The following is an 11,449-nucleotide window of genomic DNA, read 5'->3' on the forward strand; positions in this document are numbered from 1 at the left end:
CATTAATGCCTACCACTCTACCTCATCAATAGCTTCCTGACTACGTAAGGCACATTTCTTCCTCTCTTCCATAATGCCCCATCATCTGCAAATAACGACCTCCCAATATCTGGCTGTACCTAAGAGTAAACATCCTTTATCATGATTGAAAACAAGAAAGGAGTAATCACGCTCCCCTGTGGTGTACCATTATCCACCGTGTAGCTGCCTGAGAGAGACTTCCCCACCCTCACCTGCATAGACCTTCCAAACAGTAAATCCTTTATCCAATTGTACATTCATCCTCCTACCCCCATAATATCAAGCTTGATTAACAACCCCTCCTTCCACATCATATGCCTTCTCCACATCAAACAATACAGCTACAACAGTCTCCTTGTTCACCTGAGCCTTCCTGACCTCAGTACTCTAACAGAGTACTGGGTCCATAGTTCCCCTTCCTGACCTCTGCTTCAAAGCAGAGCACTGGGTCCATAGTTCCCATTCCTGACCTCTGCTTCTAACAGAGCACTGGGTCCATAGTTCCCTTTCCTGACCTCTGCTTCTAACAGAGCACTGGGTCCATAGTTCCCCTTCCTGACCTCTGCTTCTAACAGAGCACTGGGTTCATAGTTCCCCTTCCTGACCTCTGCTTCTAACAGAGTACTGGGTCCATAGTTCCCCTTCCTGACCTCTGCTTCTAACAGAGCACTGGGTCCATAGTTCCCCTCCCCTTCCTGAATCTGCTCTGATGTGGTGCTACTAACCCGCTGCGCTCCAGGAAGTTAGTTAGCCTCTCCCTTATCATGCGCACCATAATCTTACATCCATGTGAAGTTAAGGCTATTGGCCGACAGCTTGTTGTCCTTCGTTGGGTCTTTCCCTGGCTTCCGGATTGGTCCCACACTCCCACTAGTTTCCCCTCCTCCCACACTCTGCTGTACAACACCAACACCTTATCCAGTGCCTCATCACTAAGATGGGCCAACATAACATAGCACACCTCATCTTTCCCAGGTGAAGTTAACCCAGCCTTACCTATTGACCTTTTCATCTCTGCCATGGTAAATGGTGCATTGGACTCCTTTTCAGTACTCTACATGCCCTGTTCCTACTCCTCACCATTGCCTCACACTCCTCCATCCACTGTGGGACTGCTTTCCTCCTCCTCCTCTCTGAACTCTTAGCTATCTCCTCAGTAGCAGCCCCCCACTAACGCTGTTCTCAGCCAGTTATTCATCCTATCCACATCCCCTCTCATATCCAGCCATGCCATCACCTGCTCACTTAACTCCTGAAACTGATCCCACTTTGCCATTTCGAACTCCCACGTGTCCACTCCATCCACTGAAACCTCCTCCTGCCTCCGGCCTACTGTGCATACTATGGGGTAATGATCACTCCCTATTGTCGACTCCTCCCATACCTCCCACTCACAGATTCCTGCCATCGCACTAGATACCAGAGTAAGGTCCAATACAGACTCTTTCCCTGTAACTATATCGATCCTGGTCCCTCGGCCATCATTCAGGCACACCAGATCTTTCATTTCTATCAGATTTTCCATCACTTGGCCATTTCCATCCCATGCATTAATCCCCACCCCAGAGCGTGTTGTGTGCATTAATCCCCACACCACAGTACCTTAGTTCTATCCTGGCCCTCCACACCTTCTAGGTCTAATTTCTGACCAAGGAAATATAAAATGTCGTCACCCGGCTTTAAAGGTACAGCAGCACCACAGACAGAAGTGGTAAGCCAGAAACGTCACACGTCCGTTTAGAACGTTTTCTCACCACCAAATGTTAGTGATTTTCAATGAAACATACCCAAAACAATTTAGTCCAATCAAAGTAAGCTAAATATGATGTGGCCATGGTTCTGATTTCTGTGTGTGTGTGTGTGTTCGTGCAAGCAGAAAACACGTTGACTCACCCTACTTGTAGACAAACGCCAATGTCATCCTCCTCTCTTTCATGTTGCTGAAACAGTCTTTCACTCTGTCATTCAGTACACGCTTTTAGTTTTTGTTGTCCCTGGCTACCTGGCTAAAATGCTTGCTCGCTGGCCTAACCTCCATTCATGGGCTACGTTAGCTAGTTAACATTAGCCTTCTACATTTATTGAACTTCCATTCTCTCAGGCCAGAGGCACAACAATGTATGAATTAATGGCGGGATCAGAATCGCCATTATAATCATTGGCCAGTACAGAGAATTACGTAAAACCACAAGTCCAAATCCCTATCTCCATCCATGGCAAATTTAGGAAAGAGACAATTTTAGCTAGCTGGCTAGCTAGCCACCGGTGGTCGATGGGATTTGACACTTTCACAGTTGTATTCGGCGCAATGTGACAAATACAACCTGATTTGATTTTGTACACTGATATTTGGGGAAGTTTGGCTTCCCTGAATACACGTCAAGAAGAATGCACTGCTCCGTTTCAGAGAAGCAACCAGCAGGCTGTATTATTCATTGCAAATCTATGTCAATACCTTTAGCCCCAAATAAAATAAATAAATATAAAAATACATATTTATTCTACATTATAAGCACAACACATTCATAATATAAACTGATGCATGATAACACACTACGGAATGTGTGGAGCAACAACAACTTTAGAATCAAGAATCAGCTTCATGTTCCAGAATCCATGATAAGACTTTTGAGTTGACTTCATTCAGGACAGACTCCTCTGCCCTTCCCTTCATTGTAAGCCCATGGTTGCCTCCTTCAATCCAGTGAACAGTCGTTGGACACTTCATCTCTTTAACAACATCCTCCAGAAGGATCTGGACACATGGAGGAAATTATTATTGCAGAAAAACAAATGAATAAAATATCACACCGAATCTGTGCATGTTGTAAACATGGTTAACGGTTTCTGTCTGAACACAGCACTCCGATCTGCTGTCCTTTATGCAAGGTCCAAAAGACGCCCAACGCCATTCTCACCTTCTCACACATATTGTCTGCAGTGCCAGACAGAAACAATACAGGCACCTCCTTAGGCAGACCCCTGAGGTCCTCACTCCGCTGCCGATGGGTGTGGGTCTGTCCTGGAGGGTGTAGGGGGAAGGACAGACAGACTAGGCCAGCTACTGCATCCTCTGGTCTACCACTGAGCTGCCTGGCCAGGGCAGAAGCAGCTCGAGCCCCCATAGAACGGCCTACAGTGGAGGGTACACAGTGAGTAGCCTTCACCATGTCAACATGATGTGTATTCAGCTGAATCTTCATACTGTAGCCTATAATATTTGATCTGTCTTGAAATTGACTGCTAGAGAATAAGTCAAAACTAATGACATCAGTAACCACTAATATTCAGATAAGTATACCGGTAGATAAATCCCTGCCTGGTGAAAAGGAGGGCCACTGGACCAGGGGTACTGGAGACCAGAGGTACAGTAAACCAGGGGTACAGTAGACAAGGGGTAAAGTAGACCAGGGGTACAGTAGACCAGGGGTACAGTAGACCAGGGGTCAGAGGTACAGTAGACCAGGGGTCAGAGATACAGAAGACCAGGGGTACAGCAGACCAGGGGTACAGCAGACCAGGGGTACAGCAGACCAGGGGTCAGAGATACAGTAGACCTGGGGTACAGTAGACCAGGGGTCAGAGATACAGTAGACCAGGGGTACAGTAGACCAGGGTTCAGATGTACAGCAGACCAGGGGTACAGTAGACCAGGAGTACAGTAGACCAGGGGTACAGAAGACCAGGGGTCAGAGATACAGTAGACCAGGGGTCAGAGGTACAGTAGACCAGGGGTACAGTAGACCAGGGGTCAGAGGTACAGTAGACCAGGGGTCAGAGATACAGTAGACCAGGGGTCAGAGGTACAGTAGACCAGGGGTCAGAGGTACAGTAGACCAGGGGTACAGTAGACCAGGGGTCAGGGGTACAGTAGACCAGGGGTACAGTAGACCAGGGGTACAGTAGACCAGGAGTACAGTAGACCAGGAGTCAGGGGTACATTAGACCAGGGGTACAGTAGACCAGGGGTACAGTAGACCAGGGGTCAGGGGTACAGTAGACCAGGGGTCAGGGGTACAGTAGACCAGGGGTACAGTAGACCAGGGGTCAGAGGTACAGTGGACCTAGAGAGCTATGTGCAATTACACATTGAAAAAATATCTTCCAGAATGATGTGGTTAAATTGGTTTATTGTCATGTGACAGCCTTCTCACATGGCTTATAAGTGGGAAATACATAAGGCCAATTGAGGTTTCATTTAGGTAAAACAGTGGTTTGCTTACTTACCAACAAAGAATACTTGTCTTATTGTGAATTTCTTAAGATATTTCAAGTGTTCCTGCAAAATAAAACATGATATTTCCATAAATGGCAGACAAACTCTAGCGTTATTCTTAACTATGAAGAAATGCACAAATCTGGATTTCACCAATAATTCTTACCCAAACACTATTGTAAGCCTTCACTCTGTAAACCAGGTTTAATCCTTTACATGTGAAGCGAAGACATAGCAGCCCATTCGACGCAAGTACATGAGCAAGAGAAACCAAATGCTTTAAGTTCATGTCCCCTCCAGCCCCGTGTGTCAAGATGACAGCAGTCTGCACTGCACTTGCGTTAGCAGGGACGCTCAACACAACTCTCACAGCAACGATTTGTTTTTTCCCAAAAATTATGTTCAAGCGGTCCTGTAAAGTCATTATTGAGTTAGTGAGTCAGTTATGCTTGGCCATGTATTCTATCAAATACTTACATAAACTGTATAACTTGTATCAATCGTCAACATAAACATTTTACCTCTTGAAACGTTCCCATGTCGTCAGGCCTTTCTTTTGACTTGTTGTTGTTCTTCTTCTTCGTTTAACGGCGGTTGGGATCCAATAAATGTTGAATTACCGCCACCTACAAGACTGGAGTACAACTCCCCTACCTTCTAACACTACACCTACACCTACAATAAATACATAACCAACTACCCTACCTTCTAACACTACACCTACAATAAATACATAACCAACTACCCTACCATCTAACACTACACCTACAATAAATACATAACCAACTACCCTACCTTCTAACACTACACCTGCAATAAATACATAACCAACTACCCTGCCATCTAACACTACACCTACAATAAATACATAACCAACTACCCTACCTTCTAACACTACACCTGCAATAAATACATAACCAACTACCCTACCATCTAACACTACACCTACAATAAATACATAACCAACTCCCCTACCTTCTAACACTACACCTACACCTACAATAAATACATAACCAACTACCCTACCATCTAACACTACACCTACAATAAATACATAACCAACTACCCTACCATCTAACACTACACCTACAATAAATACATAACCAACTACCCTACCTTCTAACACTACACCTACAATAAATACATAACCAACTACCCTACCATCTAACACTACACCTACAATAAATACATAACCAACTACCATCTAACACTACACCTACAATAAATAAATAAGTAAATAAATACATAACCAACTACCCTACCATCTAACACTACACCTACAATAAATAAATAAATAACCAACTACCCTACCATCTAACACTACACCTACAATAAATACATAACCAACTACCCTACCAACTAACACTACACCTACAATAAATACATAACCAACTACCCTACCATCTAACACTACACCTACAATAAATACATAACCAACTACCCTACCAACTAACACTACACCTACAATAAATAAATAAATAACCAACTACCCTACCAACTAACACTACACCTACAATAAATACATAACCAACTACCATCTAACACTACACCTACAATAAATACATAACCATCTAACACTACACCTACAATAAATAAATAACCAACTACCCTACCAACTAACACTACACCTACAATAAATACATAACCATCTAACACTACACCTACAATAAATAAATAAATAACCAACTACCCTACCATCTAACACTACACCTACAATAAATACATAACCAACTACCCTACCAACTAACACTACACCTACAATAAATACATAACCAACTACCCTACCAACTAACACTACACCTACAATAAATACATAACCAACTACCCTACCAACTAACACTACACCTACAATAAATACATAACCAACTACCCTACCAACTAACACTACACCTACAATAAATACATAACCAACTACCCTACCTTCTAACACTACACCTACAATAAATACATAACCAACTACCCTACCTTCTAACACTACACCTACACCTACAATAAATACATAACCAACTACCCTACCAACTAACACTACACCTACAATAAATACATAACCAACTACCCTACCAACTAACACTACACCTACAATAAATACATAACCAACTACCCTACCATCTAACACTACACCTACAATAAATACATAACCAACTACCCTACCATCTAACACTACACCTACAATAAATACATAACCAACTACCATCTAACACTACACCTACAATAAATAAATAAGTAAATAAATACATAACCAACTACCCTACCATCTAACACTACACCTTCAATAAATACATAACCAACTACCCTACCTTCTAACACTACACCTACAATAAATAAATAAATAACCAACTACCCTACCATCTAACACTACACCTACAATAAATACATAACCAACTACCATCTAACACTACACCTACAATAAATACATAACCAACTACCATCTAACACTACACCTACAATAAATACATAACCAACTACCCTACCATCTAACACTACACCTACAATAAATACATAACCAACTACCCTACCTTCTAACACTACACCTGCAATAAATACATAACCAACTACCCTGCCATCTAACACTACACCTACAATAAATACATAACCAACTACCCTACCATCTAACACTACACCTACAATAAATAAATAACCAACTACCCTACCATCTAACACTACACCTACAATAAATACATAACCAACTACCCTACCTTCTAACACTACACCTACAATAAATACATAACCAACTACCCTGCCATCTAACACTACACCTACAATAAATACATAACCAACTACCCTACCATCTAACACTACACCTACAATAAATACATAACCAACTACCCTACCATCTAACACTACACCTACAATAAATACATAACCATCTAACACTACACCTACAATAAATAAATAAATAACCAACTACCCTACCATCTAACACTACACCTACAATAAATAAATAAATAAATAAATAACCAACTACCCTACCATCTAACACTACACCTACAATAAATACATAACACTTTCTACCATTCTTCTTTAACAAACCATCTCCCTTTTTTCCGCCATTTGTAACTGCCTCAAACTCACCCTCTTCCTCCTTCTCTCTCTCTCCTAGACCTCCTTTGCCTCTCTATTTCCCTCCATTCCTCCTCCATATTCCAAGTATAAGTCTCCTTATGATAATTCTGCACTTTTACTGACATACATCTTGTTCTTGCCTTCCCAAGGGACGCCATTTAACCGGCTCTCACAATCTCCGTACAATCAGCACGAACCCCTCGGGAATGTAGCGCTCAACAGCACATCCCATTTATAAAGCAGCTGCTTTGTCGTAATGTTCTGTTTTATCAATAGCTCCCGTGACGCTTTTCCATTTCAAACAAGCGCGCTCTTCCAACCACCATCCACCACTTCCTTCTGATTGCGCATGACCATGAACAAATAGTGAGAAGGTGTAATCGCTATTTAGTTTTGTTTATCGTCTCATCTTCTTCTAATGTCATCGACTTTCAACTTCACTGTAAACTTTTCATGAGACGCCATCTAGTGTACCAGGAGTCATAATCTAACATTGATAATTTGGGAGACATGATTTGACTGTCGTGTTTGTAAACTCAAAGTCTACAGGCTAATGTATATTATGATTTAAATACACATTATGAATTTGTTTTAGCTCCCTGAGCAAAAACCTTCTCAAAAGGTTCATTAAGCCATTCATACAGCAAATCTATAGGGCTATAACACGGAAGCCTAACGTGGAAAATAGTGTCATGTTGTTATCATAAAATCAACTAAAATCCTAGTTTTTGTCCTAACATGTTTATTTACTTATTAGTGACCATTTAAAAATGTAAATAATAGCTTATATTGTGTATAATTCAAACCAGTGATCTATGGTGTGTGCATATTGAGACAGAAAACAACACGACTGGTGTTAACGTACAAACAATGAAAACATTTGTTATAAAAATTGTGTAAACAATGAATCATGTATCGTTAGGGGTGAAAACCCCACAATTCACACGTTGGTAATTCTTTTACAACACAGGAAAAACAGATAAAACATGTTTATAATTGAACAGTGGACTAATTATAATGCATCCTTTGCTTGTAAAGCAAATGGGGGAAAAAAAGATATGTTGAACTTTAAATGTAGGTCAGGCTTGATGTTAGTTTCATAAAAGTCATACTTTTGTCAATATAAAGTGTTATAAAAAAAATCTGATAAAGCCATAAAGCTTTTCTTATTCAACACAATATAACTTTGACCAGGTCGCAGTTGTAAATGAGAACTTGTTCTCAACTGGCCTACCTGGTTAAATAAAGGTGAAATAAAATTTAAATAAACAATACATGTGTTTCCACTGAATCTTTTATCCCTCTGCATGTATTTTACAAAAAAAGATACTTCAAAAGATTGCTAGAAGTAGTGTGTTATTTGCAACATAAAATGAATAAAACCATTTTTATTATAAGTTTACTTTACAAACAATTCAATGAAAGCATGGTAAAATGACTGCTGTGAAAACACATTCAACATGTTACAGTAAAATATCCCATTAGGTTACAATTCAAACATTTTTGCGGCTCTTAGGCTAGGCGGGACGAATTCGTCCCACCTACGTAACAGCCACTGCCAGCCTGTGGCGCGATTTTCAAAACCTTAAAAATCCTATTACTTCAATTTGTCAAACATATGACTATTTTACAGCCATTTAAAGACAAGACTCTCGTTAATCTAACCACACTGTCCAATTTCAAAAAGGCTTTACAACGAAAGCAAAACATTAGATTATGTCAGCAGAGTACCAAGCCAGAAATAATCAGACACCCATTTTTCAAGCCAGCATATAATGTCACCAAAACCCAGAAGACAGCTAAATGCAGCACTCACCTTTGATGATCTTCATCAGATGACAACCCTAGGACATTATGTTATACAATACATGCATGTTTTGTTCAATCAAGTTCATATTTATATCAAAAACCAGCTTTTTACATTAGCATGTGACGTTCAGAACTAGCATACCCCCCGCAAACTTCCGGGGAATTCGCTAACATTTTACTAAATTACTCACGATAAACGTTCACAAAAAGCATAACAATTATTTTAAGAATTATAGATACAGACCTCCTCTATGCACTCGATATGTCCGATTTTAAAATAGCTTTTTGGTGAAAGCACATTTTGCAATATTCTAAGTACATAGCCCAGGCATCACGGGCTCGCTATTTAGACACCCGGCAAGTTTAGCACTCACCATAATCATATTTACTATTGTAAAAGTTTGATTACCTTTTGTTGTCTTCGTCAGAATACACACCCAGGACTGCTACTTCAATAACAAATGTTGGTTTGGTCCAAAATAATCCATCGTTATATCCGAATAGCGGCGTTTTGTTCGTGCGTTCCAGACACTATCCGAAATAGTAAAGAAGTGTCACGCGCATGGCGCAATTCGTGGTTATGGTTGGTTATGTAGGCTACCCATCACTTTCTACTATATATTATAATAGGATTTAACTATGTATGTCTTTACATTAACCTGTTGGGGGTAGGGGGCAGTATTTACACGGCCGGATAAAAAACGTACCCGATTTAATCTGGTTATTACTACTGCCCAGAAACTAGAATATGCATATAATTATTGGCTTTGGATAGAAAACACCCTAAAGTTTGTAAAACTGTTTGAATGGTGTCTGTGAGTATAACAGAACTCATATGGCAGGCAAAAACCTGAGAAGATTCCTTACAGGAAGTGCCCTCTCTGGCCTTCTACACTCTCTTTATTGAAAACTGAGGATCTCTGCTGTAACGTGACACTTCCTATGGCTCCCATAGGCTCTCAGAAGGCGGCAGAACGGGGAATGATGACTTTGCAGGCCATGGCTGAAAAACAGTAGCGCATTTGGATAGTGGTCGATCAGAGAACAATGAGACTGGGGGCGCGTGCACGAGCCGACACCATGTTTTAATTTTTTCGTCTTTGAACGAAAACAGGGTTTCCCGGTCGGAATATTATCGCTTTTTTACGAGAAAAATCGCATAAAAATTGATTTTAAACAGCGGTTGACATGCTTCAAAGTACGGTAATGGAATATTTAGAATTTTTTTGTCACGAAACGCGTCGGGCGCGTCACAATTCGTCACCCTTTGGATAGTGTCTTGAACGCACGAAACAAAACAGAGGATATTTGAACATAACTATGGATTATTTTGAACCAAACCAACATTTGTTATTGAAGTAGAAGTCCTGGGAGTGCATTCTGACAAAGAACAGCAAAGGTAATCCAATTTTTCTTATAGTAAATCTGAGTTTGGTGAGGGCCAAACTTGGTGGGTGTCAAAATAGCTAGCCCGTGATGGCGAGCTATCTACTCAGAATATTGCAAAATGTGCTTTCACCAAAAAGCTATTTTAAAATCGGACATAGCGATTGCATAAAGGAGTTCTGTATCTATAATTCTTAAAATAATTGTTATGTTTTTTGTGAACGTTTATCGTGAGTAATTTAGTAAATTCACCAGAAGTTTGCGGTGGGTATGCTAGTTCTGAACGTAACATGCTAATGTAAAAAGCTGGTTTTTGATATAAATATGAACTTGATTGAACAAAACATGCATGTATTGTATAACATAATGTCCTAGGAGTGTCATCTGATGAAGATCATCAAAGGTTAGTGCTGCATTTAGCTGTGGTTTGGGTTTATGTGACATTACATGCTAGCTTGAAAAATGGGTGTCTGATTATTTCTGGCTGGGTACTCTGCTGACATAATCTAATGTTTTGCTTTCGTTGTAAAGCCTTTTTGAAATCGGACAGTGTGGTTAGATTAACGAGAGTCTTGTCTTTAAAATGGTGTAAAATAGTCATATGTTTGAGAAATTGAAGTAATAGCATTTCTAAGGTATTTGAATATCGCGCCACGGGATTCCACTGGCTGTTGAGTAGGTGGGACGATTTCGTCCCACATACCCTAGAGAGGTTAACTCACTGTTCTTCGGGTGCAGTAGATGTGGATGTTACAGTGAGGGAAAAAAGTATTTGATCCCCTGCTGATTTTGTACGTTATTATCATTCTATCATTTTAATGGTAGGTTTATTTGAACAGTGAGAGACAGAATAACCACAAAAAATCCAGAAAAACGCATGTCAAAAATGTTATAAATTGATTTGCATTTTAATGAGAGAAATAAGTATTTGACCCTCTCTCAATCAGAAAGATT

General features: G+C 40.4%; 1 protein-coding gene across 4 annotated transcripts; it reads right to left on the reverse strand.

Annotated features, from left to right (window-relative positions):
• Positions 1 to 2,504: 2,504 nt before the first annotated feature.
• On the reverse strand, positions 2,505 to 5,492 carry LOC106586894 (testis-expressed protein 30). 4 transcript variants are annotated; one of them, XM_014174626.2, is made up of 5 exons: positions 4,759 to 5,476; positions 4,404 to 4,649; positions 4,249 to 4,300; positions 2,940 to 3,154; positions 2,505 to 2,776 (listed from the first exon to the last, which is right to left on the reverse strand). In XM_014174626.2, exons 1-5 carry the CDS (start codon positions 4,774 to 4,776, stop codon positions 2,609 to 2,611), a joined length of 699 nt encoding a protein of 232 aa, XP_014030101.1. In that variant the 5' UTR covers positions 4,777 to 5,476; the 3' UTR covers positions 2,505 to 2,608. The 4 variants fall into 4 exon arrangements, 2 of the variants coding, with proteins under 2 accessions (XP_014030101.1, XP_014030103.1); XM_014174628.2 differs by lacking the exon at positions 4,404 to 4,649 and having other exon boundaries at positions 4,759 to 5,151; XR_006761991.1 differs by lacking the exon at positions 4,404 to 4,649 and having other exon boundaries at positions 2,660 to 2,776; positions 4,746 to 5,471.
• Positions 5,493 to 11,449: the final 5,957 nt, after the last annotated feature.

This window comes from Salmo salar, chromosome ssa25 (genome assembly GCF_905237065.1).
Source record: "Salmo salar chromosome ssa25, Ssal_v3.1, whole genome shotgun sequence".
NCBI classification, from domain to species: domain Eukaryota; kingdom Metazoa; phylum Chordata; class Actinopteri; order Salmoniformes; family Salmonidae; genus Salmo; species Salmo salar.

Coding starts and splice junctions, on each gene's coding strand:
- LOC106586894 (XM_014174626.2), bottom strand. Junction 3,155..4,248: donor AAGACAAGTATTCTTTGTTG/GTAAGTAAGCAA, acceptor CCTCCACTGTAG/GCCGTTCTATGGGGGCTCGA. Junction 2,777..2,939: donor CAGACAATATGTGTGAGAAG/GTGAGAATGGCG, acceptor CCATGTGTCCAG/ATCCTTCTGGAGGATGTTGT.